The following is a 23,149-nucleotide window of genomic DNA, read 5'->3' on the forward strand; positions in this document are numbered from 1 at the left end:
AACTAGCGTGTTATTACAATTAAGGTACACTCAAGAGCTCAATTTTTAATCTCATGCATACTTTACCCAGTAAAAATAATTTTAATAGCAATAATTTTACCGGTATGGTATCGCCGGTGACATTTTTCTCTAAAACATATGAACTAGATAAAGAAAAAAAAGTATTGGCAAAAATCTTTTAGTTATGTTTTCCTGATATATATCTCCCCTGAAATTCATAATTTTAACCTAAAGCGAATTTGGAATCGCTAATCGTTCACCGGTTTCTGCTGTGAGAAAGGCAAAATCCCTACTCCAAACGACTGAATTAGAATCGAGACATAAGTCACCACTAAAAAGGTTTAAATAAGTTAAAATCGCAAGCGATTCTTTCTGTTTCTAAAAGCGTCACAATTTAATTATTTTCCATCATGACATATCAAATTACTATTCTCTTTCTCACTGATGTCTGTTAATGAGAAAATTCCTGAGAATATTTCCCAGTTGGTTTATCTATGCCCAGGCTATATATTCGTTAAGATCATATATTAATATGATTGAAGGAATAGATATTGAAGAGCATAAAGTAGCTATACAATTACATTGCTGCGACTGATTTCTAGAAATTGGATGATGCCGGAGATCAAGTTGAAATTTATTCCTGATGTCAAGCACTTCCTCGTATATTCACCGATGATAACATGAGTGTAAAACTTGTTTGGTAAATTTCTTTCCTATTCAAGCTCTTTGAATGGAATGATGAACAGGAGGAGACATCAACTGGGGAATAAACGATTCTACTAACGATAAACCAGACGGAAATTATAGAAATGAAAAAAACCGCGTCACATGCATTAATTCGTTGAGAAATTTACAACATTTAAATATAAAATTCTGGCACAAGACAATTTCTATGTAACATATTAGGATTAAATATAAGAAATTAAAATGAATATTCATCCCATTCTCGAAAAAAAAACCAAGGCAAGTACATTACGCTATGAGGCAAATTTTAGACTATTTCTCCTCCTCGTCTCCTCCTTTTCTCCATTTCCAGTACCTACAAAAATATACAAATATTCTGAAAATATTGAACTTACATTTCGTAAGCAAATAATCTTTCTCACCCACTCCCGTAAATGGGATACGTATGCCCTACATGAAACTCATTCTCCTAAGCAAACTTGGGAAGCTTGAAAGACTCCATATCAATTCCTCAAAAGTTTCATTATAGAATTGCGGGCATTTCTCGCTAACATTGTAAATATATTTCTCTTCCGCCTTTATTAGATAACTACAGAAGGCTACATCTATAACAATTTATTTTAAATGCATGAAATAAAAATTCTAACATCAACGATGGTTAAATATGGCTTAACGTTTTGGCCTCGTGATTTCCTTCCGTTTCAAAGCGCCTTGAATGCCATGACGAGTGGAGGAAATATTAGAGGTGATTTCTATTGGGGAATAAACAACTTGTGAGGACATAAACAAGAGGGAAAATGTGGCAATGAAAAATGTACTTACGAGCGTCATATTCATTGAAGCTGGTTGGACATGCCTTCCCCCCCTCTCCGCTCTTCGTCCGTCCCGACTTTCCACCACATTCAGGCCCAATTCAGCGCCCCGTGCGCGGGGTCATGAACCTCTGCAACAACTACAGCATTCGATACGCCAGTTACTCAGTTTAATGGATTTGAGCACATATAATCCGTTCCTTAAAACATTCCCTCGTGCCGTTCATATTCTTTCATGACACGCACGACTTGAGCTGATGCGTTGCGCAATGCCGCGCCGTTCGTTGCCTTTCACTCGCTCTGTAAACGGGCGGGGAACGAAGGACGCCTTCGCTCTCCATTGTCCACGTCGGCGCACTTGCCCGAGGCCCAACAACCGCCGCCGGCGATGGAAAACATGCCGAGGAAAATAACTTTTCAATATTTTAAGGCCAATCATGCAGGAATTGTTTTTCAGCGACGCTGGAAGCCCGAACCCATTTCGGAGCGGCATTTCTCTCCAGCCGATTTGGAGGACGCCACAGAGGCGCATTATAAGAATGAACTTTCAGAAAATTGTATGAAAGAGTTCTCAAAACTTAATGAAAAATACACGCCAAAACTCAATATGAAATACATATCTAACAGCGATGTCCACTATTTTCGTCAAGGCGATAATGAATGTAAAACAAAATCCTTTACGTAACAACTATAAACTTATAAACTCGGTAAAATATAAAATTATGAAGTTAGAGATGTAAACCACATGGGGCGCTTTCCATTCATGCGACTCACGCGTCGACTAGTGTCGACTCGCGGTAATTGTTTATAACTCTCAAATCCCTGCGCGTAATCGTTTGTTGACTTGTGTCACAACAGTCGGCGACACGCATTGAATGGAACACGAAAACCGCGACGCAAGTCGACTTGTGTCGACGTTTGTCGATGAATGGAAAGCACCCACAGTAACGAAGTTATGACGCCGTATATGTACACCCATCATTACACAAAATATGAAGGATAACAAAAGGTAAATACATGCACAGAGTAATGTGTTAAAAGCATTTGCTACTACATAGTTGTTTGTGTCCATCCATATTACAAAAAAGATTGGTAATGAAACCGGCAACAACTTCATTAAAATAGAAACCCTATTTAATAACGTTTGTACATTTCGACTTGAGGAAGTTTGAAATCATTCTGAAAATATCTGTTTATGCATCGCTGCGAACGACTGAGGCTCCCTCGAGTACATCTCGCCTTGGTGTTAGAGATCCCTGCTGCGTCTCGCTATCACAGCAAATTTTCTGTTACAATCATTCAGGGAATCATTTCCAGCCCTCTCATTCCTTTACATTATTTGGGATCGGTAAATACTTCGCCTTTACATCTCAAAGGCTCAAAAAAGTGCAGATTATACCTGGAAATCGTTACATAATGTTTGATAAGTAATGAGTAATACACATTTTATAAAATATGGAAAGCACATGCTTCTCACGAAAAGATTCATTTTTTGAGAACTATATCATTTGATGATATAAAGTCATTACACTACCTTTTACATTATATTGCTTCAGTTTCAAAGACAGGGAAGCAGTTCCATATTTTTAGAGATCCATTCCTAATTTTTCTCACACTGTTTCAGCTCAAAAAATAATGCAAGTATAAGTAATTAAATACGACTGTTTTTCAGTGGATTGACCCATTTTTTAATTTTATTCAAGATCTGAATTCGCCAGCATCTGGTACCAGAGCTGCCTAATAATTGACATAACTACTTGAATATTAATGGTTAAGATGAAAATCATTGGACGTAGTTGTGTGTTACGGTTATATAAGTCCGTTTCGTAGCTTGGATGGAATTATTAATCCATCAATAACGCTTAATTCTCACCCGTGAAAGTAAACTCGGAGTGAGCGTTATTACACACCACCAATCTCATAATTGCATTCGTTTTTGGCAGATCGGTTTGACACGCGTAGTTTGAGGTGAACGATAAATTAAAACTTTGCTGACTGGATTATCTTCTGGATCGATACCGGCACGTAATTAGTAATCATAATGATCGAATTCCTCATCGTGGATTCGAAAGGGAGTACCTCGACCTGAATTCTTCTCCTTCCCGCCCTCCCCCCCCCCCGATTTTCCCACCCCCGCATTACAACACAGAATGGGGCAACACACACATACCATTCCATTCCGCGGCGTGACGAGAAAAACCGAAAATTTCGTCAATTCGGGAAGAAGGAACCGTTATCCTCGAACAACTTCCACCTAGAGTCCCCATTTTCCTTGCGGTATGGGGGCGAATACAAAACAGAGACATTAGAAAATATATTTTTCACTGCAAGGGCAATAGAAAGCACGAAGGTACCGTATACGTCTATCCACTTCATTATTTCACCATACCATCGCTATTTTTCTCCAGCAGCTGCCACTAAAAATGTAGAAAATGCGCTTCATCAAAGACGAGTGTTTTCAAGTACATCTAAGGCGTTTAATTGTCGTTATTAAGTTGGTCCCTTGATTACCAATTTTTTCCACTATAAGGCGGTTGGAATACAATCACGGCAAAAGAAATTACATCGGAGACTTCAATGGGGGAATAAACATATCTACACACAAATTCATCGAAATCAAGCAAACGCATTCCGCTGCCGCACTAATGAGTGTAATACCGCTGAAGGTGTCTCCTTGACGCTCCTAACTTAGCCCACGAACAAGAATAGAAGCGTGACTCTGATTGGGTGTTCAAGAGCGGGGGGGGGGGGGGATGGAGTGGAGCACCGTGCATCCCCACGCATTCCATAGGGGCGCATTCAGATTTCGGAGGTGCTCCTGAGCATTTCGGCTGTATGCGTGCGCTCTGTGTGAGCAGTCAGCCTGTGCGGAAAAAGTCCTCACTTAGAACCGCTCATTGCTCCGAGAGTGATCAAGTATTTCGGTCCGCAAAAACAAAGCATCCATGGTTAGCGTAGTAATGGAGATGCTAAATCAGCAAAATAAGAGTGTTCTCTAAGCACGCTCTAAAAACTCAGGCAGAGCAGCTCCAGAGTCGCTTCATCTGTTGCCCAAAACGACCCCATTCTGATTGGTGTTTTTCCAATAATCTAATCGTTTTATAACCTGATGATTGTTTTAGATAACAATAGTGAACATCCGCAAAAGATAACTCACTTGTGACGTAAGATGTTCATTGCTCTAGATTCACTCCCTACTAAATGAATTTCAAATTCAATAAATGGTGCTCCAATACGATATATCTACGGCATTATTTTAGTGCATAGAAAATCTGGATTATCAGAAGAAATCAAATTATCAGTGCAATAATATGTCGGACTATAAAGAAAATAGTGCCTGCAATCATCAACCCTAGCGCTGATGTTTTCAAGAAAGTGTTGGCTGTTAAATTCGGCATATGAATGAAGTTGAAGTGTTGACGGGGTTAGTTAATAATATGATGCAGTCAAAAGCCAAACGGCAATTCCGCGGAAACCTACGCACGAATTCGTTTCCTATTTCAACAGTCATCACTGACCTCAACACCGCTTCCTTTCCATGCACATCCAAATGATATCCTCTAGGCGTTTGAAATCGACAGTCATCTTCTACCTTTTCGTCGCTCTTGCCCAGCAATTTTACCCATTTATCGCTGGCTTCCATGGTATTCCTCATATGCTAAACCGAAGGTAAAAGCTTCGATTCCCGCCTTAATAGAATCTGGCAGGGCCTGTGTGCCTGAATTTGGCCTACACAGTTTGAATACCGCCGTCAATTAAGGCTGTGATTATTATTATTAAAGTTTTCTACCGATTACAGTAAGTTTGCAAGGAGTTTTTTTTATTCTGGCAGCCTCCCTTACCTTCATAGACTTCCCTGATCAATTCACAATAAGGCCTACTCCCTTTCATTCTATCTTAAATAAATCCTATTCTCTTCCTTCCTCTGCCTCGTTTACCCAACATTCTATCCTCTAACACTGTTTTCAACACCCACTCCCCGCTAAGTACTCGCTCCAGCCATACTTTCTATCTCCTCCGTATCTCATCTAGAAGCTGCCTCTCCTCACCCACCATATCCTGCACTTCATCCTTCCTCTTCCTTTCCATCCACTTTACTTTCTTCATTCTTTTCTAAACCCACATGTCAAACGCCTACAGTCTTATTTCGTCCTCCTTAAGTGTCCACTTTTCCTCACCGAATAGCGCTACACTCCAGATCAGACTCTTCACTAACCTTTTCTTTAAACTTTTACAGAAAGATCCTGTCATAAACTCCTTCCTGTTCATGAACGCCTCCTTTGCAAAATCAATTCTCTTCCTAATATCTTTACTGCTGTATCCTTTTTCTTCTAATGTGCTGCCTAAATAGTTGAATTATAATGGCGATAATAACATTATTTCGACGAGTCTGCACTGGACATGATGCGAAATGGAACTCCTCGCTGTACAGATGATGATGATGTTTTGGGGAGGGTGGCGCAAGGCTCGAGGGGGTTCCCGTCGGGGGGGGGGGGGGGATGGGAGGCGGGGGTGGTCGAAGCGTGACCCAGTGACCCAGAGAGGATGAGCGGGACGTGGGACTTCCGGAGAAGTCGAGGGCAACAATGGGCGACGGGGGGGTTGCTCACCATGCATGTCGCCCCCCCTTCCCCCCATCTCATAGCAACGACACTATTCTCCCCACCTCAAGGCCAAGTTAGGAAAGGCAGCCCAAGTATTACGAACCAACTCCCAAGAGGCAACATTTTGGCCCAATTTTTAATCCAACGAGAAGATGAAGGCGAATGAATGGATTGGAAAAATTTCGGGGCATTCTATTGTCGGGGGAGAATTTCTCCGAGCACCGTAAACCAATGACTCTCTTTAGAAAGTCTGAATATAAACGGATTAAGGCTTTTCTACTCGCGTTCCTTTGATTCAACCGTAAGAGGTCCAAATTTCCTTCATTTATGAGGAGGCCAAAATACCGTTCGACAATTCAAATTTTTGTTATTTTTTTAGACCAATCGCTCGTTCAAAACTTGACATATTATCATGAAATGTTAGCGGATTACAGAGTTTAAACAAGTGTAAACATTTACCTTTATCTCAAATGCAAAAATATTACCTCGGAGAAATTTTTGAGGAAAGTTTTTCATACTGAGATGCAGGGAAATATTTGTAAGGGTCTACACACTGAAAATTTCAACGCACTGGAATTAATTGCTGTACAAATAATGCGTCACGAACGATACGCCGGTCGAGCGGTAAAGGCATCTTCTCCACGTGCTGTGAACGCTCCCACAAGATAAACGCTAAATATTGGAAAAAAGTAACTTTATTCAATGATTGCATACACTCCGCGAGTCAATTAGAATAAAAATCTACACAGCATACGTTTCCGTAGCGTAACAATCGCTAACCCCTCATCCACTTCTGCACAGATGTATGAGAGCGCATTCCAAGCACCCCGACTTTGTTTTTCATCAGAATACTCCAGATAAACGCTGAAAAGCATTTTTTTGATTCCTTATCGAAGCGGGCCATGAAATCAGTGTCTTGAATTCACCGCGAGGCCCTGAGTCTCGTTATATGTTATGGCTTTATTCCTCGACTGCCGCTGTAGTTAAAATGCTTGGAGAATAGTAGGATTCCATTTCCGAAGATCGTATCATTCCTTTGCCAATCCGTTTCAACCTCTGTAGTTCTGTACAATAGTCTAATTGCATAACAATTAAATGGTCCAAGCTTTTTTTTTTATGTTTTTGAGTATTGGTTTAAAGAACGATTTGAAATTAGGAATAACTAGGCGAAGAGGAGATACTTAACCGATTCGAAGTAAAGATATAATAAAAGGAGTCCATGATTATAATGACTTGAAACAATGAATGACTTGAACCTGACATCAATGTCCTTGATTCGTCTAAATACAGGTAGGGTTCTCCCCGAACAAAGCCAAAGCCATAGGACATCAGAGAGACCAGCCCTTTTCTCTATGGTACTCCCTTTTGTTGAACCCAGGACCCGATAGTGAGTATCCAAGCGGCTTGCCCAATAGCCCACAACGCTCCTAAAAATTAATATTGGACTCCCAGAGGTTTTTGTTGTTCGGCATTCAATTTACTTCGGAAAGGAAGAAGGCTAATTGTAGTTCTCTGCCCACCACTGTCTGCACAATCACTTCAGTCGTTTAAAGGAAGGCTGTACTCCTATTTGAAGTCTGGGGCTTAATTCAGTCTCCTCAACTCATTGAAGTTATCATTTTAAAGTTGTGATGTTATCAAAACTCTCTACATAAATGTGCATATGTATGTGTGTTCATTACTGTCTGTGTTAAAACTTATATTTTTGTGTAATTAGTATTGAATATTTTACATTTTTAGTCTAAATATCTACTACTTGTTAGCCTAACAATAATCTCCATAATACCATATTTTTTTTAAAATGCCTTTTATTAAGAGTAGAACATTTCCTTTCTATTTTTTGCCCTCATAGGTTTCACCTAGAGCATAATAAAAATATTCATTCATTCACTCGAGCAAACAATGGTTGTACTGGAGGATAGCATGGAGAGAGTATGTTTCCAAGACGTGGTTTATTAGAGCAGCCTTCGAGCCCTCTCGCAAAAACAATGATCAGACGACGAGAGCTTAGAGAGCATGCTCCCGATAAATCGCTCCAGTAATTGTGTCACGCCTTTCTTGAATTAAGAAGCTCAGGAAGAAAGAGAACCACAGGAAACGTTGCGACCGCTACAAATTGGTTTACCATAGGAATGAAAACGATTTGAGCGTGAAATTCAGACATTCTGGAATGAATATTGCGATTAAAAAGAGATAATGAGTAAGAGAGAAATTAAGGACCTCATTATTTCCCTCATTGCACCGCCTACCTCCGCTGAAGTAGATGATCCGCTTCAATGAAGTACAAATCACTGGGGTGAAATCGAGGTCACTATATGTATTCCCATGTGCAGGGAGTCTTTCAATGTCATAAAAAGTCGAAATCGATGCACTGAAACGACAAAAGTGGAGAAATCTTGGGCAAAAACCTCTTTATGCCCCAGAAGCATACCCGCTGGAAAACCACTGGTCCGCACTCCCCGAGAGCAATGGGAAATCTCGGCTGGAGACGACTCTCTGTTGGTGATCCGTTATATACAATCTGCTTCACATCCGAAGTGGGAGCGTGCGCACATTAGTATGGTGAAATAACAGACGTCTTTGCCATTAACTTCCTTAATTTCCGGCTTGTTAAAGATTCTCAGATCAGCAATTATGTGCAAATACCTGGTTGCTATGTGAAAGTTAAGCTAAATACATAGAGCATTAGTAAGCTCGCAAGACATCAACCATCTGTGAGCAAAAGATTGTCCAATTTCCACCACTATTCCCATTCTAAAGCATCCCTTGGCTTGCTTTTTTCGTTCATTACATTCTGTTGCGTTGCAATACTTTTTTTTCAAGGTTTTGCCCTTCAAACCCTATTTTTTTGTTAATTGTACAAAATTCGAAGTTTTTTTGTTGTTATTTTGGGAGAGTAGAATAATTTTTGATGATTTGAGATGAAGATTTAAGTTTACAGCGAATGTATGGCCTCCCACGATGAAAATTATTTCTTGTGATTTGTTAAGGCCCTTTCTGCCCTTTCGGCTGCCAATATTTCCACTGCGTACCTACCTACCTATTTTTACTTCAACCTACCATTTCCAATGAATGGCAGACTGCAGCGCAATAGAATAAATAATTTGTAAGAATATACTTCATACGAACATTTGAATCGCTGCTACTGGAGTAAAAAAGCGATGCCCGTCTGCGGTTGGTCATTTTCCGGATTATTGTGGCTAATAACAATTTCTTTTCTTTCTTTCAGGGCACCGGGTGGATATACCGGCTTGCTCTATTGCTCCTCGCTGTGATTATCCTGGTGCACGTGGCAGACAGTGCTGAAGGTAAGAGCTTCAAATTCGCGCTGCTGATGTAGCTGTTCCATTCGAAAAATTAACTTTCATCTCGCTGCAATTTTTTTTGGGACAGCATGAGCATTTATTGACTTTCGAAATTCGAAAAAAAAAGTTTCACTCATCAACGGTCACGTTTAATCTCGAGAGCCAGTAGAATTCGGGTTCTCAAATATGGCTTCTAGCATTTACAGTCATTTTAACGGGCACAAAGGTCCTTATTTAACATTCAACAGCCATTTCCGTGCCATTTAGTCATTATTCATCATCAGAGTTTCATAGGTTAGCGTGAAACGTTATGAAAATAAAATCAATAGGGCTCCGCCGGGAAGCTGCGCGAGTTTTTCACACTATTCCTAAACCTCTGCCTCACCATGATATCTGATATCTCTCTGTATCCCGTGGACTCTTCCTAGCGTACCTCTCCACCTCAACGTTCCTGAGCCATGTGTTCGTAATGAATAATTTGTTCCTCCTACGAAACTCTACTGCTCTTCCTCCTCCCCCGCGGTCGTCCCTCATTACTAATCCAAATTCTCCTATTTCATTTCCCTCCCCCAACTGAGGCGTTCCAGTCCCCCATTACTGCTAGATTTTTCTCACCCGGGATTTCCAGAGTTATTTCCTCCAGCTGTTATACACCTCATCTCCTCCTTTCTCCCAACGGCTGCTAGTAGGCACGTATGATATGGACATTTCATCGACTATATTTACGAAATCTGGCGAATTCGAATGTGATCACTTTGAACTTACTTAATTTTCAAAGAGATTACTATAAGTACGTATAAAAAGAAGTTTTGTTAGCTCCTATAATATTCACCCCATTCATGTCCATGCGTCTCTGATATTATGAAGAGGAAAAAGAAGCAAGTTCAATGATGATGTACAGTAAACGACCCAAGTAAAAACATTTAATTCCTCATTCTTGAGTTCAACAAGAAGACGACGGACACACATATTCGACATCATCTCAAGCGTTGAAGACATGATTTGAATAAATACTTACCCACTATTGTTTATTACCTTTACTGCCTTTCCATTGGATGAGCTTTGGATGAGTCCCGGTGGCGTAATTTGAAAGAAAATGGACACTCTCAGTGAGAGGACTGATTCATCATCCAAGCAATCTTAATGAGTGAGCTGTATCGAGTCACGATTGATTTCCTTTCGCCGTAACTCGCCTCCGGCGTGACTCTAACGACCCAATCTGCTTCTTGCCTATTTTTATTAAATGAGCACTTCGGCCCATTAAATGATTATCACGTCGATTAAACGGAGCCGGAATGATTTCTCGATTGGTTAATGGACATCACTGACTTTTTAAAGAGCAATGCAATCAAAACAGGAATGGAGGACGGAAGAATTTCGCCAATCAATACGGTAGAAACGGAAAAAAAAAATTGGCGTCACATTGCTTAATTGGAATGTTTTATGGCAGTCCTCATTTCATTTCGGAATTGATGGGTATGCTTAAAGTTGATCGCTAAAAAGTTTCAAGACTTGGAAAGAACACTTTATGATGTCATAATGCGCAGATTTAGCCATTTTTGCAAGTACAGTCGTCGGCTTATATGGATATTTTTTAAGGCTCCAGCCGTTTGATATCCGCTTATATAGGCATTCTAGGCTTCGGTATACATATTTCACAATTATTTGAAATTGTACGGCACATTTATTTTAATACCATCAATTATGATAAATTGCCACTTCAAGGGCAGCCTTTCGAAAAAGAATATCTGCATTACTAAGCTCATCCAATCTCAGCCATTGGAGTGCGTACAACAGGAAAGGGAGAAATCTCAACTCAAATCGTTTTCATCACCCGAATAAAATGCGAAGTCAGAAGAGAAATCAACGCACCGAAAGGTGGCGTTCGGAGCGGCAGTTCGAGTCCGAAAAATAGGGATGGTCGGATCCGATACCTCGGATCCAAATATCAGCGGATGTTGCCCTTCATCGGATACATCGGATCCAAAGTCAGGGAAGACATCGGATCTGGATCCGAAATTTTGAATAATAGCTTCAGTGAATGCAACGCCCCATAATGGTGGAAAGAGTTCCGATTCTCTCTTCGAATGCGCCGTCGCATGCGATTCATGAACCGTTTTGTTTGAAAGATCTCGCAGAGGTTACGTAGCAGAATTTCAGCCGGGGAAAATAAAAAAGGCAAAATACGACTGGCACATATTGTGACTCTTCCCAAGAGATTGAACAATCATCGGGGGAATCTCAGCGTCAGGAATTTGAAAATGCATTTGGATCCGAAAATATCCCGTCCGAAAGATCCGGCTCCGAATATCAAGGATCCGATCAGAATCCGGATCCGAAAAAAAACCCTGGATCCGTCCATCCCTACCGAAAATTCATTCACACGCCACCCATTGCGACACGGAATGATTCCGAATGTGTTAAGCGTTGGGAAAGATTCATTGATTAAATTCATTCACAGGCCACCTCCCTCTTCCCTCGAGATACGAAATGATTCCGAGTGTGTGTTTTGGGTCTGTCATGGACGGGGTCGCGCCCCCTGGTCGACCGGCGAGCGCACGGCTCTCGAGAAATGCGGGCGGCATAAGATGCAGGGAGGCGAGGACCGACCGCAGCCAAAGCATAATGCGGCCCCTGACAAAACCACTTCTCATTCGCCTCATCACCTTCCTTCTCCCGCCAGTCACCCAGGACACGGAAAACATCTGATCGAGTCACGACATCCCCTGTAAACGATTAAGATATTGTAACGTTTGAAAGTTAAAAACTGTTATTTACCGTTGTCAAGAAGTTGTTGACGTAAAGGGGTAGAGAGATTGCTGGGAAGAAAAGCAGAGGAGAAGGTTCCTCGAAGGAGTGAGACGATAAAAAAACTTTAATTTGAAGTAAATAAAGGATAAATATAGGATTATTGTAAAAAAATCGTCTGACGTTACAGTATATTAGAGAAGGGGACACTCAGGTATCACTTAATATAGTCGATCTAATAAAATAAATTTCTCCGGGTGGTCAAAGTTTTTAAGTAGTTAAAAATATTCAACATAAACTAATGCCTTTCCTAATAAATATGTTCGTAAACTCTTATACCAACCAAGTTATCTCCCCCGTTGTGGAAAATGTGAAAATACATTTGGTTTGCTGTTAATGGAACCAAATATATTTCTTTCGAGATGTAAACTCAAACAAGTTAATGTGACTGAGTGTGTCACTGCTTCCATTAATGTTCATCACCACGGCGATGATCCAAGCGAAGTCACATCACGGTGGCCGCACGAGCAAAACGCACGAATTGCATCGGAAACATACCGAGCGAAACGAACCGGGACATCGAGCTTGTGTGATTATGGCCGTGACGGGATCTGAGCGTCGCGTCTTCTTGTGCAGGAGGGTGCGACACAAGAGGTAGCCTTATAAGTTGAAACACATGCGACAAAACAAAAAAAAACTCAGGCATTACGCGAACTAGACCTCATCTCGACTTCTCTGTGTTCTGAGGATGCTGACTACCTTGTTAGATCGATATTATTACTTTACTGGCATAACAGAGAGATGCTTTCCCATCGTAAATGCGAAATAGCAGTATCGACCACCAGAATAGCAGTTTCTGACTTTCCGGCTGATGAGTATCCAAGTAAAGCTCTATTGTTTGCATTTGTTCTGCGGTGTATCCGCCGATAATTGAGTGCACGAGAGGAGAATGTCCATGCTGGGAGACTTCAACGAGAGAGTCGACGGAACATGCATTACGCACGGAAGAATATCCCAATGTAACTTACCGTCGTCGAAAATACTAGCGAAATTTGAACTGGTATTCATTATCATAGTCATTATCAATTTATAAAAAATATATACATCAGAAAAAACATGTATAAGAAATAATGAAAGATTAAATAATGACATTATTTTACGATCTCCCGAGTTGGCCCTCAAGTCGTAAGTGTGATCCATAATTACATATTAATGCACTCCTCATCATTTTCATAAATTCCTTAACATTTCTTTGATTCCGTAATTACTCGTTCATGCTATCGAACTTTCGAGGAATGTATCGTGCATGGGTTGCAAAGAAATTTATAATGGAGCTATAAGTATATTGTATCCTGTTTGTATGTCCCGTTATGTCTAAAAAATTCCTTATCGTTTAAATTTGCTAATAATTTCAAAGCGCATAATTCAATTCTTCTTTTCATTCTCATTTCTTAGTTTATTTCTAAAGCATAATGAATAGAAAAGTTATAAAAATACCAAAACATTTAAATTCTAATTATAAACAAATTCATCAATTATTCCGATACATTATTTTAACGATCAAATTACTGATAGCTTAAATACACACTCCAAACTTCATTTCATGCGTTCATGTCCACTGCGTACTAAAATTGAATAAAAAAGATAATTCACTCAGCTTATTTGTATACAAGTCACATCAATTTGTCAAATAAAATACCACAAGGGTAGCGCAAATTTCATGAATGAAGACAATTGCATGTGCAACTATCACACGTACAAAATATAGAATAGTGATAATATTAATATGAACTACGTTATTTCGTGGTGGCAACTTTTTTGCGGTATGTGACTTATGCAAGAATACTACAAAACTCTTATTCCCATTGAAAGCTTAAAACTTGAGTATAATTAATATAATAATATAATATAATTAAAACTTGAGGCATTAATTCGGTGAACACAGTTTCTTCAATTTCGGGAAAAAAGGACTTTTCATAGCCTATCCCACACGCGTGTTATTTTCCTTTCATCCCAAATCGTAAAATCGTTACTCCTCTGTAATTATTGATTTAAAAACTAATTAAATCGCATAATTAACGGATTCAACGGTGCAACGAGGCGAATGAATTCATCGGCGTTAAGATTGCGCAGAGTTAGGGATTGGCATGTGGGATTGGCTTCGTCAGGGATTGGCATGCGGTTGGGTTCTTATTGACGGTGCTTCTTTGACTCTCCGCCATACGCCCCTTGTTCACTCGAGTATCTCAACCAGCAATCACTTCGTTGACGACTCTTGCGAGGAGCATTGCATTCACGGGCACACCCCCATCGACTCGTGTTTTGACGACTAATACCTCATTCACATTGAGATTGTTCCAGCGACTGTCGGAACTATCGTGCATTCACACGACGATTGTTAAAACCTGTGCTGCCCTCTAGTGCTGACATCTAAAGTGAGCGGGAAATTGACGGTTAGCGAAGCTGATGAGGTATGCAGGGACAAGATATTACTGTGTTCAACGTGTATTTACCGAATAATTTTTCTTCCGCCCATATTCTTCCTTCCTAGGACAAATTCATAAAAAAATAGAGCTTCACGAGCTTTTCGTCTTTCTCTTGTCTCTTCCTTTTCCGGTCTCCCAGCGCCTAACCATGGTAAAGTGGCAACGTTCGGAATTACGCCAACTATTGTCTGGACATGCATTCACACGGCTAGTTCGGCCAACTATCGTCGGGACGATCGCTCGAACAATCGTAATGTGAAAGAGGCAACGTCTGCAAATCGACTCCATTTTTGACTCCACCCTCCCGATATATTTCCCCAATTTCGCATTCCCACGTCAAAAGCCTCAAAGCGTTTGTGAATGGAAGCTCAAAGGACAGGTTGCCTGGGCGGGTTCCTCGCAGGATCCCGTCACAGACAGTGCTACAGATTGATTTTGAATTTGGAGAATTTCTTGAGGACGCCGAGTCGTCATTTTTTTACAGCGTTTACTTTTCTTCCGCGTCTTGATAACTAAGAAGTGACTGATAGAAGAAGACATTTGAGGGTGAAATTAACATAGATGCCAAAATTTAAGTTTCGAACTCGGGATCAAACAGCAAAGGAACAACAATATTCTATTTCAATGCATAAAGTGCGTCACTTTGCAGTTGGGTTTTTGAAAAGTCATACGTGGCATTAAGAACGCGTACTTTTTTTCATGATTTATGCCTGAGTTGTGCATTCGTCAAGTATTGAATTTGATTTGTTGCTGATGTTTTCGGCTTTAATTAAGTCGCCCCAGGGTCGCACGCCCAATGGGTGACAAACTAGCAATCTCCCCGCAACAGCGGCAAAAACACCTCGTGTGCTCCACCTACGTTTATTTCAAAGCAATAAACGTCTATTAGTACGAAAAAGCTCGTTGCCGAAATACTGGAGTCCACTTTCAGTGGCAAAAACATATCCAATCGTATATAACTTAATATAAATAGAATCTTAGAATATGAAAACTATGATGGCATAATTTAATACGTGACCATTTTTAAAATATTAAATTAAAAGGATTATATTTTTGGGAATACATATGCAATGTTTGTTTTATTTATTAAACAGTAGACTTAAAAATAGCTACTTTGAATTGGTAAATTTTGAGTTGAGGTTTTTGCTCACGAGGTTTATAATTTTCGAAATTGTTTACGGCCATGTATAGGAAAGTATGAAATAATTGTTTTCCTAACAGTAAGGGAGGCTGTCTTGAGGCAGGGGACGGTAAAAAAGAAACTTCCCACCTCAGGGCTGAAGGCCGGGGAGATAATCCCTATTCACTCTATATGAGGTGATGTTTATATTAAATAGGGAATAGCCTCCCGACTCAAAAGCACGTTTCTTCCGACAGTATTTGTTTGTAACTACAAATGTGAAAAAATTTTAAGGTCGATACATGAGATACTGAAGAGCCCTTCTTCTGGTATTCGTCCTCCAATCCCTCACGGCAACATCATCATCCCTTCGTCATCGCAATCCCTCGCCTCCCAACACTCACCTTGGAGCTCTGCCACTCTTGACGTTTTATGGAGAGGAGACATTATTTACTCCTAGTTACATAGTAGCCATGAAACCTAGCGAGGCTGTAAATGCATGCTTCGTGAAAATTTGAATACATTATCCTAAAATATCCAACATCGGAGCATAATCTAGCTAAATAGGAATCCAGTGTATATTCAAGTCATAAACGAGTGCATATCAAGTAGGCTGCTGATTTACACACGAAATCATGGCCTTCGTGGCGGATTACAAGGATTAAATAACTCCAAACGCTTTTGACTCTTCCCACTCGTAGAAAAAGCTCCGACGCATGATCTACACTTCTCTTCGCATGCCTTACACGCAACTCAGCCCCATAATTGTCAAGTATTTCGATTACTTTACGTTGGTATGTATGTGTATGCGATTTCAATGTCCATTTCTCCGAGTTACCATCTGAATTGTTGTTTGTTGATTTTTATATACAAGTTTCAGTGTGTGAATCTGAACCAACCCGAGACAACACTTTCTTCTTCGATACGATCACCCGATGGAGTGAACATTGATCTACGCAGATAACCGTGGGTTTATTTCTTAAATAACTCTATGCATATACACTTAATTTACTTTTCCATTTTCCAAAGTAATAAGGTTGTGGTTTCAACATTTTCCTAATTTTTTTGCTACTGCGCAGCCATCTTGTTTGTTATGTTTGGCCCGAGGTCTTCTCCGCTCCGTCCTGGGATGTACACTCGCGGGGACTGCACGAACAGATCGCGGAAAGGCGATCCGTGAAAGAGCACACAGACCACAACGCCGACCTGTCTAATGAGGCACGTGCCATTTTCATCACGCGCCCTCCCCTCCCCCTCCCACTCCCCCCTCGGCCATTTACGAAAGGGTTACGCGTGAACGAGAATCATAATGATGCCCTCGACCATCTCCCAATCTATCTCCTCACTCGTAGTATCCAGAATGCCACAAAACGTTTCCCGTTAAGGAAAACTCTTCTCTTTTACGTTGCAAAATACTGTTGCCCGACTTGGCTAATATCTCGCAGAACGCCGATTTCATCTGAGAAACCGCATCAATTTAAAGTTCGACTATACCTGCGACCATTGATGTCATGCAGATATTCATATATTAACATTTTCATCTTGTGCCCTCAGAAACGGAATATCAGTGCACTTTTACGCAGTGCATTACATCAGTGCACTCACTCGCTTTTAATCAGTGAAAATGAATTCGATATCAAAACTTTCTTTCCGTGTATTGGAACTTACGGCTCCTTTTCCTACCCATGCGAATTTTCATGTAATTACGCTCGTCGGTATTTCAGTTATCGATGGAATTGTAAAACTGCTTCATTTTCGATACCGTTAAACATCTATTTATGGGTACGAGATTGCATTAAGGGTCATTTTAAGGGCAATCATAAGTGTAAAATTTGATCTGGTGGGGACATTTATGGAATTCGGGGAATCCTGACATATCTTCACTGCGGAAACGATACCGATTATTTCCGGTGGACGCGACTTATTTAATGCTTCATCAGTCCCACATCTCGAGGAGATACTAAAGAACCATTCATATTTCTGATGGATGGGTTAAAATAGCAAAACGCTTCTTCCTGCACCATGATTCACATAGAAATAGAGGAACAATATCACCCGAAAGACTTTGATAAACATTTTACACAAAAAATCTGGAGAAAGATATATGAAGCATATGAAAATCATAATGTTTACTTGTTGCGCAATAAACCATCTCAACAAGTCAATAATTCAGCGTGAGATTTATAACCTTCACTTAAGTTCCAAGCCAAGTTGTTAGCATCCCCTACCAATAATTGGCTGAATGACTAAGGCTACCTATATTAATCAAGTCATCACCGCGTTTGGGAATAATTATGGAATGCACTTATCAAAAGAATTTCTATTTTTGAGTTATTCAAATTTTCTTCGCTTCAAAAATTCCATTGGAAAATATTTCACGAAGCGGAAAAGTGGAAAAAACCGATTGGAAAAAAAAATGCAGTTTCAAAGAACATAATAATTTGGGCTGGTATTTACCTAATTTGATTTGGCTGGTGATCGCAAGAGGAGACAATCACCAATTATTACTACTAAATAGTTTTAACTTTTTTAGCTTCTTAAAGTCTTCTCTGCTGAGTTTAAGAGTGATACGGATGTCACCTAATGCCTTCGAATATCTGCTTCTAAGGTAAGCATTTCCTGATATTGCGCGAGCACTTGTGCTCACTAAGGGGTTCCACTTTTAGGATCTTTGGCGGAGTGAGTAGAAGCCGTCCAGGCGGGTGAAAGTTGGCTCAGACGAATGAAACCCGACGTGCCTAACTAAGTCTTTCCACGTGGCCTTTCGTCGAAACCACGACCATAGAGACCGATGACTTGTCTCTATTGCCATTGTTTGCAACCACGAGAGCCCGAGGAATATGTGCGCCAGCGTGTCATGAATTTGAAATCGTTAGGAGAGAAGAAATTTGTTTCATATTGCAACCCGGAGTAGAGTTCTCGACACTCCATTTTTCCGACTAACTACCATATTTTTATAGAGGATTTTATTCAGAACATTGACGTAGGAATCCATTTGAGATCCAAAATGTATTGCAGAAATTATGATGGACCGAACAATTGACGAGTTATCATCAGAATTCGATGAATGCATCTTTTCCACGTGTTTCAACTTTTTTGAGCAGCTTTCCTGTAGCTTCACAGCGTTTACCGTGATTATGCCCTGATCTGAGTGAAATACACGGAGTAATGGAGGATTCAGTAACGATTTTTCTCGTGCTCATTTAATTTCTTTTATAGTCAACAAAGATTGACGCCTAAGGGGGATTTTGACGCGCATGTATAAGGGAACAAAATTCTTTGGACGTAGTAAAAATTCACATCTCCTTCATCGCTTTCCCGATGTGTCATCGTAAAAGATGCGAAAGGGTACAGAGGTGAAGGTCACTAAAATAACACCATACCTAGAGAAGACCATTTTTGGATGGCAACTGTGTTAATTCTACCAGTAAAATATGAATTCCGTTAGCTGCAATAAAATCTCAGATTCCTCAGCGATGGATATGGAGCCGGGGCAGCGTTGACGACCTCATTGTCAGCGCGTCGCGGCCCACTTCGTCTCCCGTGGCGACAAAGTGGCACTTGGATCGAAAAATCGATCACAATTTGGGCGTCACAGATAATCACTTTTTATCACACTCTACAGGCTTTGTGGAATATGTGTGTAAATATCGAATGAGGACTCGGTGGTCCTTTTTTATGATCCTACTTACAAAAAGTCGACGAAAAATAGAGTCCGCCATCTTGTGCCGTATCGGTCACAAATTCCACAATGAAGTTTTGAAAGTAGATGTGGATTAACAATAACAAAGTTTTTCATATCATTGGTTTTTTCTGTTTCATTTCATCACTGCAAAAGGTGAGCCATAAGTTTTAATATACTGAATTTCGAAAAGAAAATCAATAAATGTTTCCGCAAAATAAATCACAATTTTTTCGAAACGTGTCCTACTTTGAGGCAACGTATTGTATTAAATGAATCCAACTATGAAAAACCGTACGAGTCAAAACATGCACTAATGCGTTGGCAACAGCTGTCCACAGTTTCAGCTCCATACTTAAAAGAAAAATATTTTTGATGTTTTGGCCACCTTAGTTCGATTTCAGGCCGCTGCACAGTGGTCCGAAATCGGAAAAAGCCGGACAAAAGTCCAAAATGGCTTTTTTTGAGCTAGGGACCTGAAACTTGGCACAAATACTCACAAATGATGGTTCATTATGGATTTGTATGCCATTTTTCATAATGTTGATCCGTTGTTGAGATACAGCAGCTCAAACATGACCAATTTTCAAAAACTCGCGCGAACTCGCTTTTCTCCGAAAATCTTTGAACTTAAGCAGGTGGTGTTGCAGTTGTATGATTTTTATGGAATAAAAAACACAATATTCCTTTGAAAAGATGCTTTGGCTATATTGTTCATGATTTTTGAAGATTTTGGTTCACATTTACATAGTTTTACAACACAAAATGGCGTACCCATTTTTCGCGTGAAATTTCAAATAAAGTAGACATTATCTTTCGTTTACGAAATATGGTAATCGGGAAATTTACATCACAGTGTGAAGTAGACATTTGTTAAGAATATTGCGAAGAAATCTTGGAAAAAAGTTTGCGACCACGGAAATGAGAGCGATTTTTCGATCGCGCATCAAGTCTGAGCTACGCCACGCGGGACTCTGAGGCTTGGTAACTGCGGGCGATTTATCAAGTTTTTTTCAGAATTGCATCTTAAAAATCTCCATTTGAAGCATGGCACATAGTCAGTATTGACATTAAACACTATTACCAAGATAATGGATCGATCGATTTACCGTGTAACGCATTACTCTAGTGAAGATGGTAAGGGTTAGATTTTTGTCCGTACCATTCTACGTTCACGAAGTATGCTTCGGATATTGAAGTATTGTTAAGAGATTCAGTTGGCATGCTAAATAAAGAGAAAAGTAAACAGCTTCTGGGAAAGGCAACTACCTATATTCTTTGTCCTTACCAGTAACTACCCTCCCTTTTCAACCCTCGCCGAGGAGGGTCGCGCGGATTGTTGTAGTAACTTCCGTTATTAAATCCGCGGCTGCAGTATTTCCTTCCTCCCTTAAACCAAGGGTGTTGGCTAATGCCAGCTCAGCTACTGAAGAAGTACTTTTTATGTTCTGAACTTTTCTTCTCTTAGATCTGTAACACGAAGAAGTAAAGTCTTTCTCGGGCCGCCCTAATGAGCCTAACAAAGCAATAATAGTAGGATATAGAGTGGTACATAAAATGCATTACATATGGAATAAGTATAGATATTCAGAAATTAAATTTACTTTAAAAGTTCAAAACATAACGTAAATATAATACAGACCTGTTGCCTTTAAGGAACCAGGAAAGTATTGACGGACAGATTCAGGGATAATTATTGGCTCCGCGAGCCATTCCTTACTTCGCAATAAAAATCGTTTATTAATACGGCAACATTTGTTCCATAATTTTTCGTAATATAGCCAAAATTCCAACCTAAGAAATTCTCGGAGACCATCAACAGCTTCTTCATAGCTCTGGACATTCAGTCTCTGCGACAAAAAATCCAGTAAGAGTATTTTTTTCTCGCCTGATGTTTTACTCTTCATTTCTAATATTTTATTATGCAACTCAGAACGATTTATTTGACATGAATCCATTGCTACCCTAGAAAACAAATCAAAATGATAATTGCCATGATGACAATCTAAAAGTGATATAACACATTGTTTAAGAAGTCGGCAAACACACGTATATTTGGTATGGAAATTGGTAGAACTTACCTTAAAAATTTTCAAGCTGGAAAATCACAGTTCCGTCCAACTCCGAGAATAGATAGTAATTATTAGTGATAATTCAATAAAGGTCGAACTAAATCACTGGGCTAGATGAATTTCAGAATTGCACTAGAGCACGACACGTCACTAGGGCAACAAACACGACCTTTCTTCACCGATTCCAAAATAAAACTGCAAGTTGACGTACGTCTTTGCCTTGAAATCCACCCCACCAATGAATTTACTATAAACTAACACACAAACAGACTTCCGAGTCACATTTTTGCTTTTCAATACTATTGCCTTTTCGTAGGATCCCCAATTATAAAAAAAATACCACACACAGGAAGTACACCCGATGAGAATTTCAGCACACTGCCTGAAAGTACACCACATAGCTTGAATGACTCTAGTGGACTGAAGCTAGTGGTTTAGAAGGTCCCTCAAGAGACGAGAAAATATCTCGAAGGGGTCCTGATATACGCTGACTGTTTACATGGAATCCTATATTCGTTGATTGCTGTCCAGAAAAAAAAATGCAGAGCGAGGCACATGGCCCCTTCGCTAAGGACGCTAAGGACTAAATACGCAGGCCAAACACACTTGGGGCTCGAGGTGACGACAAACAAGGAGGAGACAGAGAGAAGGCATTGAGCTTAGAAGATACCGTATCTCAAGCTAAAGTAGCTGACCGAGCTGAAGATTTAAGAGATCTGCTAGATTTTGGATGATGTTGAAGATGAGGACTCAGACATCAGTGACGACAGTTCATTCGGGGATTGAAAGTTGAATTACCGTTAATGAAAAAAGACAATGTAAAATCTCATAAAAATGCGAAGTAAAAGGTGAATTCCGAAGTATGTATCCTCTTTATATTCCTGTTCATAACTCTGCATTAAATTAATTCGTAAGATTTAGAGCTAATGATTGGTAATCCATTAATGCTACATTGTTTTTTTATTGAAATATTCCACTAGGAATTTAAAAAACAGGTTCCAAACTTTAAAAACGCAAGTGTTTGATTTCATAATGATTTTTGCATTAATCAAACGTGTTTCTTGTATGCTGTATAACGATGGATGAAAAGTGAAATTTGACAAAATCATTTTAACTCTTTATTTACCAATTTAATATAATATTTAATTATAAATTAAAGGATAAATCATTATCTTTTCTTTCTCCTTCAAACATTCTCCTAGTGTATGATGATATCAAAGAGTAAAAACCCGTGTAGAAGGACCCTTTACATACCTTTGCCTTTAAAGGCCTTGCGTGGTCATAAAACGCCACTATCCGCGCGACCCTCCTCGGCGAGGGTTGAAAAGGGAGGGTAGTTACTGGTAAGGACAAAGAATATAGGTAGTTGCCTTTCCCAGAAGCTGTTTACTTTTCTCTTTATTTAGCATGCCAACTGAATCTCTTAACAATACTTCAATATCCGAAGCATACTTCGTGAACGTAGAATGGTACGGACAAAAATCTAACCCTTACCATCTTCACTAGAGTAATGCGTTACACGGTAAATCGATCGATCCATTATCTTGGTAATAGTGTTTAATGTCAATACTGACTATGTGCCATGCTTCAAATGGAGATTTTTAAGATGCAATTCTGAAAAAAACTTGATAAATCG

At 39.8% G+C, this 23,149-nt stretch overlaps 1 protein-coding gene across 1 annotated transcript in view; it reads left to right on the forward strand.

Annotated features, from left to right (window-relative positions):
• Positions 1-23,149, forward strand: part of LOC124155462 (probable chitinase 10) — a 160,567-nt gene that overhangs the window by 110,797 nt on the left and 26,621 nt on the right. The window contains exon 2 of the mRNA XM_046529296.1: positions 9,330-9,408. Coding sequence (XP_046385252.1) covers positions 9,330-9,408 — 79 coding nt within the window. The remainder of the gene's footprint in view (positions 1-9,329; positions 9,409-23,149) is intronic.

Source organism: Ischnura elegans, chromosome 1 (assembly GCF_921293095.1).
Source record: "Ischnura elegans chromosome 1, ioIscEleg1.1, whole genome shotgun sequence".
Classification (NCBI taxonomy): domain Eukaryota; kingdom Metazoa; phylum Arthropoda; class Insecta; order Odonata; family Coenagrionidae; genus Ischnura; species Ischnura elegans.